This window comes from Rhinopithecus bieti, unplaced genomic scaffold (genome assembly GCF_001698545.2).
Source record: "Rhinopithecus bieti isolate Rb0 unplaced genomic scaffold, ASM169854v2 scaffold_17667, whole genome shotgun sequence".
NCBI lineage: Eukaryota > Metazoa > Chordata > Mammalia > Primates > Cercopithecidae > Rhinopithecus > Rhinopithecus bieti.
In genome coordinates, this window is record NW_016809668.1 from 1,849,025 (window position 1) to 1,871,217 (window position 22,193).

Consider the following 22,193-nt stretch of genomic DNA (forward strand, 5'->3'; position numbering starts at 1 on the left):
GAAGCAGAAAAAATAGCTTGTGTTGTTGAATCTAAACATCACAAACAAAACTCAACCTATGCGGTAGACTTTCATGGTGTGGCTTTACATTTTTATAGTACAAAAGCAAAATACACCTCTTCTGAGAAACTTTATAGAAGTATAAAGAAGCAGAAAAAATATATATAACTCATAATCCCAGCTTTAGGAAGTAACTATTGTTAACATTTTAGCTGACTTCTTTCCAGTTTTTCTTTTCATATCTAATTGCATCTTAACTGTTTCTCAGCCAAAAATTTTCCCTGAGGTAGAAGTTAGGATAACAGGAAAGGCAGAAACTCTTCTATGGAGTGTCAGTATTTTGAGAGCAATGCTGTTGAATTTTGTCTGCAGATAATTTTAGTTACTTGGGTAATAGCTTCGTTTATAGCATAGATCCAGATCAGGTTAAATTTAGTTTGAATTTAGAATAAGAGCGCTATATTATAGTTACAGACAGGAGAGAAGGAACGTCATGTTCCAAGTTAAAATAAGATGTCTGAATGTCACAATCTGGTCACACAGGAGCTCTGCAAAAGTCAGTGAAAAGAGACCTGGGGGCTGTTATTGCTGAATTCTTAAAAAACGAGCATCATCTAAGGTTGTATCACATCAGCCAATAGACTTCTCCAAACAGAGTTTTATTCACCCAAAGTTCTTAATATTTTTTTTATTTAGCATCATCTCAGAAGGACTCTGTCACTCAGTTCAGGCGTGACCAAGTGTGTGCCATAAGCAATGTTACAGGTATAAAAATCTGGTTACCAGTCAAGACTTACAGAAGGGGGCTCTTACCTTTGATTAAACATTAAATGACATTGTGTATGTGTGTGTATGCGTGTGTGTATATCCTGTTTATGTGGAATCCCTGAAATACAGTGATTTTCTATTCTTGAATGGAGATGACTAGTTAAGAGTTGGTTTTACTTCATGTTCCTCAGAGAATACGTTTACTCTTCGTGGACTTCTCCTAGAGTTACTGGTGACATACTGTGTCCATGTATACCCTGTACACACTAGGGGAAGAGGGACTCATTTCCTGTTGTGCAGGGAAGGTCTGTGCTGCAGCGGTGTGTGTCTGCACTGAGTCAGGGGTGCCCACACTGGTCCTGCCTCTCTGCTCCCCTCGCTTCCCCTAGGAAAGGTATAGGGTGGATGTTTCCCTGCACTCACCCAGGTGGTTGGCAGCCCCATTCTGCCGCTCGTTTTCATCCACATGACATTTCTTCTTGGCGATCTTGTGGAGAATTGAAGCCTTTTCTCTGAACCTCCCTGAAGCAAAAGAAAGTGGCAGGAAGGAGACACAATGAGAAAGAAGATAAAAAGAGAGTCTCACATATGGCCTCCTCAGTCACGCTGCAATAATACCATGACCACTCCATTCTGTCCAATCCCAATGCACCAGGACCTTCCCGAAGGGTACTTTCTTGCCTTTGTAGATTTTTCAGCCCAATTCTCTATTTGAGAATCTCTTCTCTCCCTTTCCAGTTGCTCACGAAATTAACAAAAGCACCAAGCAGCACTAAAGCTCCCCTATTGCTGAGATCCAAAACAGGTCTAGAGAAACAACTGCTCTGAAGGCATGGCCATTTCTCTGAAATTAAATGCTCATTCCAGACCAGATTTTAACAATGGGCTGGGAAGGAAAGCCAAGCCCAGGGGTCCTTTGATTTGACTTCAGTTTTCAAACATGTTGAGTATCCCTAACTGAAAAAGTCAAAATCTGAAATCTGAAACACTTCTGGTCCCAAGCATTTCACATAAGGGATGCTTAACCTGTCTTATAACTAACACTGCTGTTTCTAAACGAGTCAGGAACATGCATCACAGCTTTCCAGATTAGCTGAGTCAGTTGTAATTAAGGCATCAAGAAGGCAACTGATTCCATTTGTGGATTTAGGGCAAGGAAGGATCAACTGAGTGCAGCAAGTAATGGTGATGAGATGCTTTGGGAATGGTGCTGGACATGCATATTTATAGCAGCACAATTCACAGTTGCAAAGTGGTGGAACTAAACCAAATGACCATCAATCAATGAATGGATAAAGTATATATACATATATATTCTCTCTATATATTCCATCACATATTTATGATGGAGTACTATGCAGCCATAAAAAGGAATGAATTAACAGCATTTGCGGTGACCTGGATGAGATTGGAGACTATTATTCTAAGTGATGTAACTCAGGAATGGAAAATCAAACATCATATGTTCTCACTGATACGTGGGAGCTAAGCTATTAGGATGCAAAGGCATAAGAATAATACAGTAGACTTTGGGGACTTGGGGGGAAGAGTAGGAGGGGGACAAGGGATAAAACTATACAAATATGGTGCAGTGTACATATGGGTGATGGGTACACCAAAATCTCACAAATCACCACTAAAGAACTTACTCATGTAACCAAATACCACCTGTACCCTAATAACTTATGGAAAAATAAAAAAAGGTACTAGAAAAAATGCCATTCTCAAAGTAATCATTTTAAACAGCTGTACCACAAGTGCAATGTTTCATTTCTTATTATTGACATAATAGGTAAATGCATGCAATAAGAAAAAAAAAAAAAGCAAGCAAGCAAAAGTGCAGAGATGAGGGAAACAGCACATTCCTTTTTTTAATCCTTTATTTTCTTCCTTGGGAACATTCAAGGTATAAAAAAATTCTCATTTTAAACTGATGATTGCCTAGATTCAGATATAATGAATGTCTCAAAACACCACAATCCTTCCAGTTTTCCCACTGTGTATTTTTTTGTTGGCTGTGTTCCCTAGCAGCATATTAATAGGGGATCTCATTTTACTTTTTTATTTAGAACCAAACCAAACAAAAATGTTTCTCCTGGAGAGCTTCTTTTCCTAGAATAAAGCATGGCAGATTGGCACCCACTGCCCGCCTCCATGGTTTGGAATCATGGCATGTGGTCATAGTGATGACTTGTGTGACTGGCTGGGAGTGACAGCACCTGTAAACTAGAGTCAGATCAATGGACTCCAATGGTGAAAATGACACAAGCTGTGACCGTTTCTGCTCACGGCTCCATTAGTCACAAGCCTGGTCTCTTTGCCACAACAAAGGCAATCTCTAGGACATAAGTACCTTAATTTAGGCAATGAATGTGCACCATTGAGTACACTCTCAAAAGAAGTAGGAAAGAAAATATTTCATGGAGAAAAGGAGTTTGGTGTGTGGCTTGGGTTTCCTAAGGAGTGAGAAAGAAGGATGAGGTGATGGGTACAACTCCATCCCTGAGGAATGTTGAAGGTCAGCATTAGATTCACTACCATGGAAGGTAGCTTGAATTTGTTTCTGTTTAATTTCCAGGGGAAACTCTGGGAAGAAAAAGGGGAAAGAAAGAAATCCTGGAGACTAGGAGAACAAGGTGGTAAAGAAGAACAATAAAAGAAAGAAAAAAAAGAGAGAAAAAGGAATGTCAGGATGGAGGAGGCAGGCAGGGGCTGTGATTGCTTGAAAGTTGTCCAGGCTGTGTGGATGCAAGAGGCTGCCAAACCTAGTCTTATCTGAGGACTAGATAAACAGATAAGAGTGAGCTTCAGTACTCTGCAGTCCTCAGCCTACAGAGGAGTTACTTTTTGCAGAAGACAACTCCAAAAAGTCCTAAATCATCTGGTTTTCCATCCAGAAGAGGAAAAAAGGAGGTTCTGAAACTTTATTGGAGATGATGCTTCTACTAATAAAACCATCTCATCGTGGTCTCAGGGTCATTTTTTGAACTCAGAACATCCTGCCACTCTAAGAAATATAGATGATCAATATTTGCTATTTTAAAATTATCTGTAAGATAATAATAAAGCAGGAGAGCATTCAGAAGTGGCAACAAATAGGTCTGGGGAAATAAAACCTAAAATATCCCAACTCAAATAATGTCCTAAAGTCATGAATCATGACAGAAAATATTGGATAGAAACCAGCTAATGACATATCACTTGTGATTATAAGAATCTTTTCAGAGTTTAGGTGTGTGCCACAGAGAAATAAGAAAAGGGACCCGACAGCATGGAAACGGAGCCATGCCCTCTGCCAGGAAGCATCTTTCACAACAGTATTGGCTTCTGGCACTCATAGGCTGGTTTTCCCCAAATCTCCAATGAAAATCTAGGAGAACATGGTAGGAGATAACCCCAGAATTGGAATTTTATAGGTTCTCAAATATCTTACAGGCCAGTGAGACTGTGTTACTCTTTTCCCACTGCAGGACCTCAGGTTTTCTGCACTACTGAACAGTAAGAGGGATTAGCATTATTTGTGTCCTCTTGCTGCCTTAGGGGCAGCAAGCCAAAGCAGCAAGCCTGGTTGGGAGCTGTCTTCTCCACAGACCTCTTCAACTTCTTCAATTCAACCTCTCCCCTAGATGATGACCTGGCAGCCATTCCACATCCTAAGTGCTGACAATGGCTGCTCCATAGGCTAGAAGGATTTTCCCTTCAAGATTAGTTTCTAGAAAGGCAGCAGTTGAGGGCCCATCTTCAGAATGTAGCACACATGTGTAATCCTTCAGGGTGGTGGGGCAGAGCCTGACAAACCAGATTCGCTGATTCCAGCCCACTGGATACCCCTGGGATCGTCACAGGGCACCTTTTGAGAAATGCTATGAGGATGAGGTTAACAGGATATATGTGAGCATGAAGGACCTGGGGCAGAAACCAGCAGAGAACCTGTGATTTTTGAAGTGATCCTCTCTGCCTTGGGGTAGGAAGACATGGCATTTTCAGGACCTGTTCATTCCCAAGCCACAAACTGTGAAGAACAGCAAACAGGGTGTGTGTGTCGGGACAGCACAATTTCATGGCTAAACGGAGGTTAAATGGATGCGATTGACAGGCGGGTAGATCTGAGTTCAAGCCCTAGCTTTCTCACTGTCTCTGCTGGGTGATTTTTGGTGACTTTCTAAATATTTCTGTGCTTTAGTTTTCCCATCTGTTAAGTAGGGATTCTAGTGGTATTGGCTGATCTGTTAAGCAGGGATTCCAGTGGTATTGGTAGAGTTACTGGTGACATATGATGTCCATATGTGCCCTACTGTACTCACTTGTGGAAGAGGGGCTCATTTTCTGTCTGTCATCCAGGGAAGGGCTGAACTGCAAGGGTCTTCTGTGAGAAAATATGTGTAAAGGGCTTATCACAATGTGTGGCATTGAAAGAACTCTGTAAGTAAGAGGAAAAAGAGAATCAAACAGAATCTCAGGGGTAAGGGTGATGTGGCCTTGAGTTGCTATAGGAGAATTGTTGCCATCTTCTCTTCTCTCAATCCACACAGGCCAAGCTGGAGAATCGGCCACATTCGGACCCAGGAGTTTAAGCATACAGGGCCTTGTTGAACTGGTGTTCAAGTTTCAGTGAATCCCCCAAAACTGATTAGAAAAAGGATCATTTTAGATCTTTCTGCAATTGAGAAGGTCAAGGTAATAGAGCTGGCTTTCTGGGCTTTAAAAGTTGATACCTCTGCAATCTTAAAGTGGGAACATGATCAGCTTTCCCCCATCACCCGCAGGGCCAAAATTCAGGCCAAGGGACTATGTTGCTGCAAAATGGATTTGCTCAAAAGAACCTCATGCCACACTAGGTTCTTAACCCCTCTCCACCTCAGGTTCAGAATGAGTAAGATGGAGCTAAGAAGAGCATCCAGCTCATACAGTCCTTGGAAGGTCCAATGGGTTAATACCCATTGCATGTTTCAATGGCCTCTGATAAACAGCAAGTGCTTAGGAATTGCTATTCAGAAAGGGTTGCTATTATTATGGAAGTGGCTGACAGGAAATTCTTCTCCTAAATTACTGAAAATAAGATTGATATTTAAAATAGAATTGATGCCTAGCACCTGCAGGTGCAGACCTTGGTGGTAAAGGGATTGCTCAGATATTTTAGGCACAGATTCCAAATTGTCATAAAGGGTGGCATAGAGGAACGAATCTAAGAAATGATTGTGTAACTTTGTGCCTGCCGAAAAGAATTATATTTTGAGTACTTTTCAAGGTGAGTGAAGGAGTTATTTTTAACATATTTCAAGGCAACTTTAAAAAATATACTCTCTTGTGGTCTAAACCCTTAAAGTGTTGTATTTTTACATAGCTACAGATATTTGTATAGTTAAAAATCTCAGAAATAGCAAACTGCTCAAATCGTGAGGCACCTACGTCAAAACCTAGTGCATCATTTTAATATAGTTTAGCTTGGTCTGAAATTTGAAAGACAGTACCAGCTGAGTGTCCTCAGAGGAGTGTATGTTGAGGGGGTGGTAGGGAAGTGCGGAAGTAAAAGATCCAAGCATAAGAGCCGAATGTGAATTTCGAAAAACAACCAGCAATCAAAATCCTTGACCAGATCATTCTGACGTAAAGCAGAAGCTTCATGCTGCACGGAAAAACGTTTGGAGGGTCTGTTCACTCAAAGGAAATGAATTTTGTTTCTCTTCTGCTGTTAATTAAAACAGCCCCTTGGAAATTTCCTCCCTCCCATCTTTCCCACCAAGCCTATAATAGGCAGGGTTACAAATGGAACCCTTTGGGGTGGAGATCAGATTAGCTTCCAGCTGCTACAGAACATTCTAAGCATCTGCAACACAGAAACAACGATGGGACAAAAGAGAGAAAAAGATGCAAGGAGTGGCTACACACACCTTGGTGAACAGACCATAGCTTGGGAGAAGAAAGGGAAAAATCACACAGGAGGAAAACTGGAAAACAGCCTTTTAAACTCTATTTTGTGTTTTCGGTTCTGCCTTTCTTGTCTCTTTCTTTGAAGTTTATGGCTTGGCAGGTAGCTTAAAAAGCAAAAGTGCATCTGAACTTTCCTCCCATTTATTTCTTTCCTTTTTTTTTTTCTGGAAGCAGAGACTTAAGTTAGGCAGATAGGCCATCATCACTCTTAAAGGCTTGCAACAGAACTGATGTGGCACCGTGAAGTTATCCTGGGCTCCCCTGTTTCTCTCACACCCCACATGCCATCTACCAGCAAATCTGGTGTCTCTATTTTTAAAAGTTTTCAGAATCTGACCACTTCTTCCTTCCACCCCTTTCCCACTCCCCGCTCCGCACGCCTACCCAACCAGCACCAAGTCACACAGGAATAATTCTGCTGGTCTGAGTCTCTCCCTTCTACCCTTCCTTCTCCTTCCTCTGGCCAGTCTCATCCCAGCATCTTTAGTGATCAGTAAAACAGAACATGGCACTTACTTCTCTGCAAAATCCTGCAGTCCGTCCCCAGGTCAAAGTGAAAGCCAAAGTCTTACTGATTGTGTCAAGTGAAGCTCACCCTGGCTGCCCTGACCTTGTGCGCTACCCCTCTCCTCTCTCACTGCTCCAGCCATGCTGGTCTCTTTCCTGTTTCTTGAAAATGCTGTACACCGTCTCACCTCTGTGCCATGGCATTGTCTGGCCCCTCTACCTGGAGTATTCTTCCCCCAGAGGTCCACAGAGCTTGTTTGAATGTCACCTCATTAAGGCTTGTCTGAGCAGCCTGTTTAAACCTATATCTTCTCTCTCCAGCATTTCTTATCCCATTTATTTTCTCTAAAGTAGTTATCACCAACTAATATACTATATTATTATGACTATAGATTATTTGGTGCTTTCCACTGGCAGCAGATAACCTTCAAAAGGGCAAGGCTTTTCGCTGGTTTTGTTCACTGGTATATCTCTAGCATCAGATTGGGCTCAACAAATCCTTGTGTTCATGGTTTCTAGGCAAGTAGATGAGGTTATAACTCCGTAATGTGCTTCCTGTCGGCCAATGGCCCAGAATAAATGTCTTTAGGACCTCCAAGCCCATGGCCCCAGGGGAACTGAATGTCTACCTGTGGGACCCCAGGAACTTTCTAGAGGTAAGTAGGAGAAAAATGGGGTGTACCAGGTGTTTATACTCCAGTGGTGGAAGGCAGGGGAGACACATCAGTTGTCCCTCTCTCCTGACATCTCCAGGGTCAACAAGGTGCATGTGCAAAGGAGCCCCCTTTCCATAGGACAGGAGGTTAGAACACAATAAAGATCAGGGCAGGGAAAGCTGGGCCTTGGTTCCTCATTTTTTTAATTAGCTGCCCCTCATTCATCAAGGCCTAACTCAACATCCAACCTGAAGGTTTCTCTGCACACACCCCTCTTTTCCAAGTGGAAACCCATCATTCTCATGGCTCTTTAATTGTACATGTTACAGTCCTTATTTCTGCTTGCTGCCCACATGCCTGCTTTCTCCAGCAGAGAGCAGTCTTCTCTGGGAAAGGGATCTTCTCTCTGCCATCTTTATTATCCCTCGACAAGTGTCCTAGAATCACGCCTGACCCATCACAGGCCTCCACTATCTTGCAGTGAAGCTCTCACTATGATCAGCTCCTCTGGGAAGTCAAGCTTCCTTTCAAGTTAGTACAAGTCACAAACTAACACACCGCAAATAGTAAAAAACAAAACAAAACAAAAAAAACACCTGTGCTATGTACTGGGCTGTATCTGATGAATAAGATAGATCTGGCTGATACCCTTGTAGAGTCCATAGCCTGAAGTGAGGAAGAGACTTCGGATTTGTGCTCTGATGGTGGCGGCCTTCTTAGGAGGGTATGGAGGCCCAGAGAATAATAGTGAAAGTTCCTCCACACAAGATGCCACCTAGCAACTACAGAAAATGAATCCTCTTTTATTCTACCAACTGTCTAACTGGAACAGTTAATTCACCAAATAGAGGCAGGCTTAATTTTTATTCTTAGAAGCAAAATTTTAAAGAAATTTTATTTCTTAAAATAATAATTTCATCTTAAACAAAACTACCAAGAACATAGAATTTTCTTTATTCCCAAATCTGTTTTGAAGTACAACCTCTAAATTACTTTTCTAATTTTGTGAAGCATGATGCAAACCACTTATTACAGGGCTACACTGATATTGGTAAAAATTGAATTACCCTTGTAATAAAGTATTTTGTAAAGTATCTTTAGTAAATATTTTTTAATGAACCACATAATAGAGATGATTAACAACATTTAATTATATTAGATTTACAGACACAATCATAGGAGTAGTTTCTGTAATTAATGAGAATATATACATAATTATATCTCAAGTGGTGACTAAACCCATTATACAATGAAATGGGCCAGCTGAATTTCCTTATTAAGACCTTTTTCTCCCCATTTATATCTGCTTAGCATAAGAAAAGACTTTTTTCCTCATTTCGTCTACACTCATTAATTGGAATTCTGAAAGTAACACCTGTCTTGTCTTTCTTATTTATGTATTCAATTATTTACATAGTATAAATGTGTGCATACTTTTTATTCTATGGGCCCATTATTTATTCAGTTAATTAAATTGTTTCAAACTTGACCACTGGGATATTTTTCAGATTGGCTTCTGTGTTCAGTCAACAAGGTTCATCCTTTTCAAATCTTTTCTTTATTTTCTGGCATTACAAGAGGTTTCAATATCATTTTGTATGTTTCCTGGTTCAGTGCTTGGAAGCAATCACTTCTCCAGAAGCACTGACTCCTTTTATTGGAAAATGGTATTTAGAAACCAAGATCTGAGAACTATGTGTGCTTATGGCTACTAAGATGTTGTTGCTCCTAGACTTTCTTAGTGGGCAGAGCTAAGAAAGATATGCATGGGTACTGAATCATGCATATCTATAAATATTTATCTCTGTAGTTATAGCTGTCTTTATCTATTTATGACTTTTGGGTTTTAATTGTAATAGTAGTAACCAATATATTTTTCTAGCAGCTTTGTGCTCCAGTTCCATTTGAATATTTGCTTCATTTGAAAGCCATCTGGATGCAACGGGTAAATGACAAATCCAGTGCTGTCTTTTCATATGCTTACTCATGTGTGCCCATTCAGGTTTTCTTTAATAATGTTCTATGAGAATGATCATTGTGCCACCCATAAAGGATGGATCAGCCCAAACGTGAATTTGTTCTACCATCTTTCCTAGCAGGGTCACCTTATCATTAGAAATATGAACATGCTTTTGTAATTGGTCTCCCAGTTTTCAGTTGCATCTCCTGCATCCTCCTGAATTACCCTTCACAAGACTTGGAATTGTCCACTCTTCCTATTTGTCTTATTTCTTTTTAAGAGACTTAAGGAATTTGTCTTATTCCTTTTCAAGACTCTGCTTTAGGCATCTCATCCTTTTGGAAGCCTTCCCTGAGTCCTTCTCCCCCATCATAGCACCTGATACCTATCCTATCATGGCATTTGTCATAGAGCCTCAAAAGTGTTTTACTGACATGCTCCCCAAGTAGCCTGTGGGGCTCTCAAGGATAAGGATGCTGTTCTCCATTTGTGCCCTCAACGCTCACTGCCTAGGCTGGTCCTCACAAGTGTTTGTGAATATAGCAACATTAACACAAACAGCAAAGAAGATGACATTAGTGGGTGTAGGTGTGAAAAAGTGCTCAGATTTTTTGCTATATGAAATGATATTCTGAGCTTACCTTCCTTTTTAGGGGTACGGAAAGGAGAAGAGCCTAGAAACACATTGTGGGAAACTTGCCAGACTTTCTGCTTGATTAATGCTGTGGGTAAGTTTCCAAAGACTAATAGTGTTTATAATTAATGTTTATTTTAATACCCCCTCCTTTTTTTTTTTTTTAAAGATAATCTAATTGAGTTCAGATGTAATTGGCATTTTACAAACCGAAAAACTCCCAGCAGGTATCAGATGGCAGAATATGATGTTTCAGGAAAAGGGCTAACTTACTGATCGTGGCTGATTCTGACAGTGCTTGAGAGCTGATGTTCTTTATCATTTCAGGTCACCTGCTTCATTGTTTTAGGAACTTAATCTTTTGAACATTTCAATCTCATATATACAGACACAAATGGCTCACACAAAGAAATTCTCAGAGGTTTGCCTGATTCTCAGATTTGGAGTTCTGAGCCAGGTAGAGACTGCTAGACAGAAGCTTTAAATGTCTCCTTTTGTTCCCATCCCTGCAACTCTAGATGTCTAAGAGATAAACGAATGAAGAATCACTTTACTAAAAAGGCAGGCCTCATATCCTAAGACCTGCCAGCATTTAACCCAACTACCTCCTAATGAGCATAAAAATTCTCTTCAGAGTTATTTTGTCAAAGCCCATATTTTGGGTATGTCTCTCTGCAAGTGGGTTGTGACATTATTCATTTGGGGAGAGTTTTGATCTGATTTACTGTATCTGGAAAATAGTAGGTGCTCAAGAAATATGTGTTGAAAGATTATGATGACCTATATATAAAAAACAGAATCAAACAAAATAGTTCTTTTGAGGAACCTATATATTACCCAATCATTTATTTTGTTGTAAAGTGGAAGATTTTATATTTGGCTAACATGTATTCAGTAGTTGCCCCTATTTTGTGAACTTATAGCATGTATTGTCCCCTAGGTTTCATGTCTATGAATTTTCACTTAATCTGAGTTCTTAGTTTCTATTTTTATTTGAGTCCTCAACTTTACATTGTAATCTGGTACCTGTAAATCTCATTTGAAACTTGGGTTAGCAGCAGAAGCGCTGGCACATGCTGAGAGTCCTTAACTAAAGGCTTAGAGGCTCATGACTAAAATGAGATGATTTGGTTCACTTTAGATCTAATCAAAAGAGAAACTTACCATACCTAATTGAACATGCCAGCCTCCAAGTATAACAAATTCCCATCTTTTTTTTTTTTTTTAAAGAGCTTCATGAGTTGGGTGGGATCATATTATTAATTTATAATAACAGTATTCAGGTTTGACTGATGAAGGCAACTTCAATCTTTATCTCTAGAGATGTCAGTAACACACAAAAAGAAGCATCCACAATTTGCCTTCTGCTGCCATTTAACACCTTCTACATATGCAATGTGGCAAAATCTGCCTTTCTTTGCCAAGTCCAATCTTTCTGCTTTTACTGCTGACAGTTTAGATCATGAAAATAAGATGCAATGAAGTTTGAAATGCTGGATGTATTCTAAGTAGAATTCCTTGGTCCTGGTTTTCAGGAAGACTGTGGCTTTACCCACATAGCTGGGTTGGTCTTTCTAACAGACCTGATGCTGGTTGCTAGCTGGTTAGTCTGGTTATGCACACAGACTAGCCTGCTGTCTTCCTAAGATCCAGCCCCAGGGTGATGCTTATAAGAATACATCTCTGAAGCAGTAATGTGGCTAGTACTGGTTCAATACAGTTTTTTTATTTTGATAAGGCCCAACCTTACAGAGACATCTATTCAAGTGCCCAGAAAAATCCTCTGGTTATGAAAGTTTGAACTGCATGAGTTAAGCCATAAACTTGGGATGAATGATAGCACGATATCGGAAATGGTGTCTGTGCACAGTAGGGGCTCCCTGCTTTGGTAATTGTAAGGTAGAAAGTCAACTTGCAGTGTGCTCCTCAGACTTTTTATAGGGATAGCAATGATCTTGAGGTATGAAGGGCACGCACTGCAGTGGAAATTGGATATTCTGTGTAGGAAATCAGCCTTGTCGTTTAATTTAGAGAGGTCAGATACTTCTACCATAACTGCATCCTGTATTTAACCCAACTTTGGTAAAAACTCAGGTTTCTAAAACAAGTAAATTAGAAGGTAGTTATATTACAAAGGCTTATGTGCTTTGTAATGAAGTCAATTTGAGTCTCTCTTCAAATAACTTATTTAAATTTGCTGTTTGAGGCCCCGCGTGGTGACTCACGCCTGTAATCCTAGCACATTGGGAGGCTGAGACAGGCAGATCACTTGAGGTCAGGACTCAAGACCGGCCTGGTCAACATGGTGAAACCCCATCTCTACTAAAAATACAAAAGTTAGCCAATCATGGTGGTGCCTGCCTGTAATCCCAGCTACCTGGGAGGCTGAGGCAGGAGAATTGCTGCTACCTGGGAGGCGGAGGCAGCAGTAAGCCGAGATCGTATTGCTGCACTCCAGCCTGGGCAACAGAGTGAGACTCTGTCTTAAAAAAAAAAAAAAAAAAAAAAAAAAAATTTGCTGTCTGAGGCTCTCTCATTCATTATTAGTGTGAGCATAAACTGGTGCAATTCTTTTGGAGGGCAATTTGACAAATATCTTTCAAATTTTGAAATGTATATACTCTTTGATCTGACATTTCTATCTTCAGAAATTAATTTTATATGTATATGTCTTCTACTCAGTAGAATTTGCTCAATGGCTAAAGAGGATACTCATGTAGCATTGTTGTAATAACTAAATAAATCAACAGGAAATGAAAATATCCTAAATGTTCATCAACAGCATACTGATTGAACCAACCATGGAACAGCCATGCAGTGAAATACTAAGTAGTTGTTAAAATGAATGAAGAAAGTCTAAATGTGCTGATGTGGAAAGATCTCCAAGACACAATTAATAACAAAAGCCAGGTTAGAAAAGAAACTGATAAAAATGGTTATCTCTAGGGAATGAATGGAATCTGGGGTAGGAAGGAGACTTACTCTTATTGTCTTTCCTTATGTAGTGTTTGTTTTTTTTTACTTATGTGTGCATGTAATGTTTATATAGCAAAAAATAGTTTAAATTAATCCATGATTTTAAGATTTCTACTGTGGTAAACGTTTGGATTTGTAACTAAAAGGGAATATTTTTCATCATTTTAAAGGTCTATTTCACTTATGTAATAAGTGTCACTTATCACTTATGTAATAGCACATTAGGAATTATCTAATGTACTATTTGCTATATTTAACCATATTAATAAAGACTTTGGATATGAACTAGATCAAATAATATACAAGCCTTTTATTTCAGATGCTGTGACCCAGGAACCTACCTACTATAGTCTTGGTGGCAGCTTACTCAAAATACAAGATCAAGTTTTCACAGGGTTTCAGTACACTGAGGATCAATGTCTATCATTACACTTGATAGAGACAGAATCTTGAGCATGGCAAAAGAAGGGGCATCAAAGTATCCAGTATCTGAACACTCTTTGGGTGAAGGCTTCCCTGGCTTCTCTAGACAAAGGGACTCGCTCCCTTCTGAGGCAGGCCATTCCATCTTTGGGTATGTCTGTAGGAGAGGTCTTCCTATGCTGGGCTGAACTCTCTTTCTCTGAATTGAGGAAGGCTGATGTGCTTTCCCAATCAGCTAGACTTAAGAGGGTCCCCAAAGCTCCCCTCTCCTGGAAAGACAGACCCTGCTTTACCATGGCAAACTGCCCATGGGACCGATTTCAAGAAAGAGGCTGTAGTAGCAACTTCCAAAACATTTTCAAGTTGTTTCCTAACTACATGCTACATCCTCGTTCACTTTAGCAGAGCTTCCAGGTCATTTATCAACATCCAGACCCTCATATCCAGACAGCCCTGACTGTCCCCGACCTGACTCAATCTGCCACTCTTGGCACCAGTAAATCTCCCAGATCCTTCACCTTTTTTTGCCCTGCAACACCTGGCTCCTTACCTTAGTGCCTTCACCTACTCACTCCCAGCTCCCTTCGTCCTCATTCACCCACTCCTGTGGCAAGCCTACACCTCATCACTAGCAATAACTGCACCACTTCCAAAACCCCAATTTAAGTTTTTGGTAAATCAAAAATCCCCCAATTTGAAGCATCCCACTTTCTGTCCATCACTCTTTTCTCTTTCTACTACAATGGTTCTTTGATCTTACTGGTCAATTCATTGATGCTCTCACCTTTTCACTGCCCTCCTTTAACATGATCTTCACTCAGCTCCAGAGACACCATTCTATCCTGGTTTTCTTCCCACCTTAGTGTCCTTTGCTGGGTCTCCCCTTTCTTCCCAGTCTCTAGACTTTGGAGTTCCCAGGGCTCAATTCTTGGCCTTCTCTTCTCTATCAATTAGCTAGGTATTATAGTCCAGTTCTGTAGCTTTAAATAACACGTACATTTTATGACTCCCAAATTTACATCTACAGCTCTGCCTGACCTCTGTCTCATGCTCCATACTCCTACACCCACCACTTTCTCAACATCTCCATTTGGATGTCTCATAGGCATCCTAAATTTAACATGAGTGCTCAAGCTCCCTCCTATAGCTTGCTCTATTCTCAGTCTTCTCCACCAACACACAGTTACATGAAAGTGAGATTTCCCTGTTGAGGAGAGACTGCAAGTTGCCTATCCAATATCTATTCCATTTCCATTTCCTAATGACATAATGCCTAAATTATGGGGGACAGCAATTCACCCAGTTTAACAAACTACATTTCCAAATTCCTATATCACTGAAACTAGGTAGTCATATGACTGAGTTTTGAACAAATTTTACTCAGAGGGTCTTCAGGGAAAGTGCCTTAAAAAGAAGACAAAATATCTAGAGAAAATCACTTTGACCTTTCCTCCTTCCAGGAATACAGATGTGATGGCTGGAGCTCCAGAGCTGCTATCTTGGACCATGAGGTGCCCTTGAGGTTACAAATCATACACTAGTGTGGTGGAGCGGAAGGATGGAAGGAGCCTGGGTCTTGAATCATTGTGGAGCTGCTAGAGCTGCCATGTATTGTCTGCTACTAGAATTCTTATACTTGAGAGAAAAATGAACTTTCACCTTATTTAAGTCACTGTTAATTTGGATTTTCTGTTATATATAGCTAAAGCTATTTTGCCTGATATATCAGTGTGTATGACACAGTCTCATCCATTCATGCAAGGATTAAAATGTCCTATGAAGGTCACAGATAACAAGAAGGACTTATTTTAAAATAACATTATTTAGTGGATATATCCTGGGCAATGAAAAACATTGCTGAATGGTATTCCAAAACTTAATTGTTCTTTGAAAAGAATTAGACTATTTCGTGCAACTAAGAACATCAAATGATCAGCTGGACGATGTGACCTTAATATACTTTTGTTTCTTTGAAATAATGGGGGTTTCAAAACAGCCACATGCCTAATTTAGGACCCCATGATTCACATAAGACATTATTAGTTTTTCAGCTTGGTGAAGGGGCAGTTGGTTGCCATGAAACAGTAGGCTTAATTTAATTATGGAAAAGGTTGTTATAATTTTTTCCCTTGATATCACAACTTTTCTACCGTTTTCTCCCTTATACAAATGAACAAGGATTGACTTTTTAAATAGTGGTGAAATTATTTTTCTGGAAATGTCTTTGGTTAAATGGCAGACAGTTTAGGACAATACAGTGGAGACAACTTTCCCCACATATTGCTTCATTGCAAGATATTAGTTGGGATATCTGTCTACCCAGCTACCTACCTACCCACCCACCCACCTACCTACATGTCTCTGTGAAACATTTACCTTTGTAGAGCAAAAATTACTAATTCTATATACCGCCATTGGTGGAAAGGTCTTTTCTCCTTTTAATCCATCTGTCCCATCACACAAACTTGCCTACTTTTGAACTAGCATTCTATATTATTATTCAGAGTAATTTTAGGAAAAAAGCCAAGTTCATTTTATTGAGAATTTTCCAGAATGAGAATGGTATGAAATTTGGGTATCTGCAGATGAGAAATAAGCTATGCATTATTAACTTTAAAAGTTGGAGATTGCTCTTCCAAAAATATGCAGTATCACTGTATGAGAAGATAAGGTGACTGCTGCCTGTGTAGGGAGAGCTGAAGTTACCAAAAGACATTTTTGTCCCCAGAAACATCTTGTTACAGAGGCAAAGTCCCTGAGAGGAGTAAAGCTCACTAATTTATCATTCCTAGCAAAATGTCTCTCATTCAGAGGTGCTCAGTTATTACTAAGTGAATGTATTAGTACAGGTGGCAGGTAAGACAGGTTGTCATCTTGGGACACATGAACATGGCAGTGGAGACATCACCGGCCAGGCGCAGTGCTGTGGGCTTTATGAATTCTGCCTGCCCACATTTCCCAAGGCTAAGAAAGGTGCCTTCCACTGGGCTCTTCCAGCACCTAGGGTCTACTCATCTCGTGCCTGTGTCTCCCACAAGGTCATGAATTCTTTAGGAGAACTGTTTTTAATCTCCTCCGCTCTGCCCCCAATCCAGCACCTGGTACATACCGGGTATTGATGAAAGAATAAATAAATAGGTGGATAAAATTCGGATTGGCTTGGGGTGGGTGAAGAGGTTGGGTGTGGCCCTGGGAGCTGCTCCAGTGAGGTTCTAGAGTGCCTTAGTGCTGAGAGAGAGAGGGGAGGGGGAAAGGGCTCGGAGGACAAGGAAAAAGTTTTCAAACATCATGATTTTGTCTTGCGTGTGAGAGTAAATATATTGTTTTATTAAAATAACCTTTTCAAGGCAAAGTGCTCATGTAGGGAGAAATGTTTTCTTCAATAGCTCATTGTTATCCACATCATGATGCCCCCATTCTTAGTCTATGGTCTCCATCAAGGCTTTCTTCCCACTCCCTACGCTGTAGCCAATTCCATCTGCCCCTGTTCCACTCCCCATCTTGTATAAGCTGCAGTGAAGCCCAAAGGGCGGGGCTTTGGCGGGACACAGTGCTGAGTTCAGGGTCTGCATCACCACTTACCACTTCTGAGTCCCAGAACAAATTAGTTTGCTTCTCTGAGTCTTAGTTTCCTCATCTAATAAAATAACTCTTTGAGCCTTGTTTTTCTCCTCTTCAATAAAATCTACCTTTTGTGATCATTATGAGGAAAGATGATACGGAATATATGTAAGCTCACAGCACTGCACCCAGCAAGTGGGAGGCACCCAGTGAACGTTGGTGTGCGCCCATCCCTTCACCCCTTTCTTAGCCTAGTAGGTCATCCTCCTTTTCTGATTTACCTCTTATTTACTAATTCTTTAGGGCTCAGTTCAAAGATCACCTTCTCCACAAAATCTCCTCCCACACCTCACCCGCCCAACTTCCATGGAAAGCAAACTTTCCTCCCCTGTAGTCTGTCATCTTCTGAACACCTGTGGTACTTACCATTTTCTTCCTGGTGTCTCAGTGATTGCGTGTGTTATTTTTTAATCCAAAGTCTTTATTAATATGGTTAAATATAGCAAATATTACATTAGATAATTCCTAATGTGCTATTACATAAGTGAAATAGACCTTTAAAATGATGAAAAGTATTCCCTTTTAGTTACAAATCCAAACGTTTACCACAGTAGAAATCTTAAATCATGGATTAATTTTAACTGTTTTTAAAATCGCCTGCCCTTTACTCTTGTTTCCCCAAAGCACCTAGCAGAATAATTTGTATACAATAGGTGCTTAAAAATAATAAGCTGAATATATGTAGCAAAATTCTCTATATTTAGAAATCATCTTTCTTTTTTGGATACAGGGTGGCATATATAATGCATCTTTCCATTTGGTCCACTTACGGAAAACAACAACAATAAAAAAAAGACCCAGGCTTCACTGTAAGTCACTGACCTCACACAACATCCAGAGAATTCCCTGGAAACAGTTATAAATAAGGACTTGTCACATGAGCAATCACAACAAAGCCTTGCTCAAAAGCTAGTCACAATTCTAAAATTGAGCAAATGCTTAAATGGAGGGGATATATCTCAAAGGCTAGCTAGGCCACAGTTACTGCCCCAAACATCTTCATCTTTATTCTACTTCCTTAAATTGTACAACATGAAAGGGACATAAATCACATATGTTATTCTTATTTTCCAGTGGGAGGGGAGAGGCCCTTGAGAGTTTGAAGAGGCCATGCCTGGCTTCTACCAGATCTGAGGTTACTGAGCTGGCTTTGAGACTTTTAGATGGAGTACCAGAATTAGGTTTAAGCCAGACTTGGGTTGTCACTGAGGTAGCTGTCAAAGGATGTGACTTTAGGTGGCTAGATGGAGAGCTGCTATTCCAAAATATTCTTTTTCTAGTACTTGAAAGGGATTGCTATATATTTAGCAGATTTAAAAATCTTTCAGAAGTTCCTGTTCTAGGTGAAGGATTAACTTTAACCAGCATTTCCACCAAGGTTCCACAAGAAGCTCCATATCAGAAAGTCTGGGAAACACTGTCTACTCTATCCCTCTTTGCAATTTATTATATGCTGCAGTACACAGCAGCATATTGAAAACTCTTGAGAAGTCACATGATAAAGAGACCTATTTAACTTAACTCAGAAGCTCTCCTACTTATTTATGGAATCAATCTTGCCTGTTTGCTTTTCTTTTTTTTTTTTTCCTTGTTGTTGCAAAATTCCTAGTGACATCATATGAAACCAGAATTTCATATAACACACTTCTAAAATGCTGCCTTTGCAGTTATTACCTATCACTGTAATGGGGATAAATTTTCAACTAAGAATGGGACACAAAGGGATATGTGTGAGGGGATGGGAAAATCAAGAGAAGGATGAAGTATGTTAAGGGTGACCCAGGGAGGGCCCCCAAACACAATTTGACAGTTTTGCTCAGAACCAGTCGTGGTTCTCATTTCAGACATGATTTTGGCTGGGTTTTCCTGCTTCCAAAGCCCAGTTGTTATCAAGTGATAGAATCAGATTGGAAGTAGAATTTTGCATCTTCATCTTATCTTGAATTGTCTGGCGTAGGGAGGAAAGAAAGGGAACACTTGGACAACATTTGCTCAGATGGATGTGAGAATAGGAAGGAAAGGAGAAGGGGATGGCAGGGAAACAGAAGGCACGTAGGAGGTAGGACATTCATGATAGAAGGTAATGGACAGGATGGAGGAAAGAGAGAAAGTAAAAGGCTTGACAGGTCAGGCAGATGCTAACAAACTCCCCTTCCTAAGCCAAGAATAAAATAACAGCTGGGACAGGAGACTTCCTTAAAGCTATAAATAGCTCCTTCTATCCCCTTGGTAGCAGGTACTTATTCCCACACATAGGGTTCTGCCATTGGACCTCTTGCTGCCCGTGGGTCTGCATTTCCCCAAGCTGTTGGTAGGGCCCAGTCTGAGATCCTAGTAGTGGCCTGCTGCTTTAGAAAATATCACAGCGGTTAATTTAAAGCACAGGGTTAGCAATAGAGAAGGGCCTATGTGTTGTGCAAAAGTCAGAGTGGAGAAGGCCTGGGAAGGGGCTTCCTCTTACCCGGGGTTGTCAGATGTTTCACTTCTTGCATGCAAAGCAACTAGGAGATCTTTGGCAAGCTAAGGCAGCTTAGAAATATTAGAAGCTGAAAGCAAGATATGCAACACATTTGGGAGTATCTCTCTCATGCTGAAGAACAAAATGAGCTGATTCCTCTATGAGGGTACCTTTCAATTTCTTGTCAGTATCCATGTAAAAGTCATGTAAAACCTTAAATGTTTTTCATAACTTACAAATACTGTATATTATTAAAAAGTCACAGCATGTATGGGATGAAATAGGGGTTAAGGCAATAGGACAGCTCCCTTTACAAGAATTCAAAATCTTCACATTGCTGTTCCATGGCGAACCTACATCAGAAATGAGATTCTTCCTGGGACAAGGCTATGTTCTGGGATAGTGCCTGGAATTCATTAATAAATACACTTTAAATAAATCTCTACTCAGATAAAATGGTTGATGCCTGTCCTCATGGAGTGGGAACCCTCATGTAGACAATGCTACTGGCTGGAATGGTGGACCCAGCCTCTCAGAGTAATGCTCTTATCTGATACAATAGGGACTGCAGGGACCTAGGGCATTAGCCTACAGTCCTCTGCATCAGAATCAGGTGTCTAGCTGGTTCTGGGTATAGAAGTTACTTCAGATCTTTCATTCCTTTGCATAAATCAGAAAATCACCAGAACATACATCCCCTTCTGAAATAAAGGACACATTAGAAAATTATTGGATGAATGTTTCTGTATGTTTTGTGAGCATGTGGGGGAAAGGTACTGACTGGCACAGTGGGTATTTGTGTTTACATTACTGACACCATTTCTCTGAGTGTGTTACATAATTATGATGGTTTGAATTGTTTGAATGGAACAACATGATTACCCATGGTATTGTACGTCTCCAATTCCAAATAAACACAATGGCAAAAACTAGACAAAAATGCAGAAAGAATAGTAAGTCACACAATGTCACTGAAGTCATGCAAAGAGGAAAAAAAAAAAAAGAATAAAAAATGGGCAAGCAACAGACACCATAAATGAAAAAAAGCCAATGCATACAATTCTAAAATCATTCTTACCTTCTTCAGTCATTGTGTCATAATATTTTAGTTTTCCATATGATCCAAGTTCTACAACATCACAGTAAAAGACACAAAGATAAGGAACGAGCTATAATGCAAGAACTTTGTTTTACACATTTTAATTAATCAGATTCAGAGTTATACTGTCAAATTTTGCAATCGTAACTATATGGAGATGTGCAAACATGGGCCATGTGGCAGACAGCTTTCACGGCCCATTTTCAGAAATCACTTTAAATATATTATGCTACTGGGGGTAGAGTGTGCCCTGCATTACAGAATAGGGCACAGTTATCTTAACATCCAATGAAACAGAGTACTTGGCAAAGATAACTTCACCCCAGGTCTATTGTAACCCTATAATTTTCATACAGGTGACACTCCAAGAAAAAGGGACTGAACAAGGACAACGTCCAGGCTCAAGGAAGTTTGCAGGCACTGTGATTCCTTGCCACAGAACAGCAGTTCAAGAAGTTCATTTCACAGCTTTTCTCCAACGGAACCATTTCCTAGAGAAAAAGGAAGGCTACCTACAAAATCTAACATGAAAACCACGTTCTAAACTTCCCTTTCTCTTCTTGGATTTTAGACAGACAACACAGAGTGCTCTGGGAGGAAAAAGGAGGCATGTTCCCAGGGAAGACCACCAGCTCAGATAGGTGACAGGGCAGCCACAGCTCCAGGACTAAGGCATTGGCGGCTGCTCTGTAAACAGCATGAGGCAGGGCAAGGACCAGCAGCTCCTCCTCTGTATACAGATCATCAGTGGACTCCCCTGTAATGGAAACCCCTGGCAGAATGTGAGCTGTTTTGAGTGAGCTGGTGGGAGTGGCAGCTGCAGTTGAGGGGAGAGAAGGAGTGGGGATACACCATTTCTGTTTTCTTACTTCAGTTTTAAAATAGCAACTTTTATCCTTGTTTGTCTGAAAATTCTATTGTTTTAAGCAATTTTGTGAGCAGGTTAAAAATATAATTTCTGGTCACAACACCACTCTCCCAATAAACTTCAAGACATTAATTAGACTCAAGAGATATTCCTGTGATTCTGCAGAATGCTCCCATGGCCCATTAACTGGGCCAGCTGCTGGGAATCTTCATATGAATCAACTTAAAATTGATGGGTTTTGTGTGCAAGATGAAGGATCTAGCTTAAAATGCAATAATAAATATTCCTGTAT

General features: G+C 40.2%; 1 protein-coding gene across 3 annotated transcripts in view; it reads right to left on the reverse strand.

Annotated features, from left to right (window-relative positions):
• The window catches only part of SLC24A2 (solute carrier family 24 member 2), a 271,049-nt gene that overhangs the window by 62,698 nt on the left and 186,158 nt on the right, over positions 1 to 22,193 (reverse strand). For 2 of the 3 annotated variants that reach the window (XM_017890099.1, XM_017890100.1), the window contains exons 5-6: positions 21,013 to 21,063; positions 1,192 to 1,290 (exon numbers count right to left, since the gene is read on the reverse strand). In XM_017890099.1, the coding sequence (XP_017745588.1) occupies positions 1,192 to 1,290; positions 21,013 to 21,063 (150 nt within the window). The remainder of the gene's footprint in view (positions 1 to 1,191; positions 1,291 to 21,012; positions 21,064 to 22,193) is intronic. The other variant, XM_017890101.1, reaches the window with a different exon arrangement.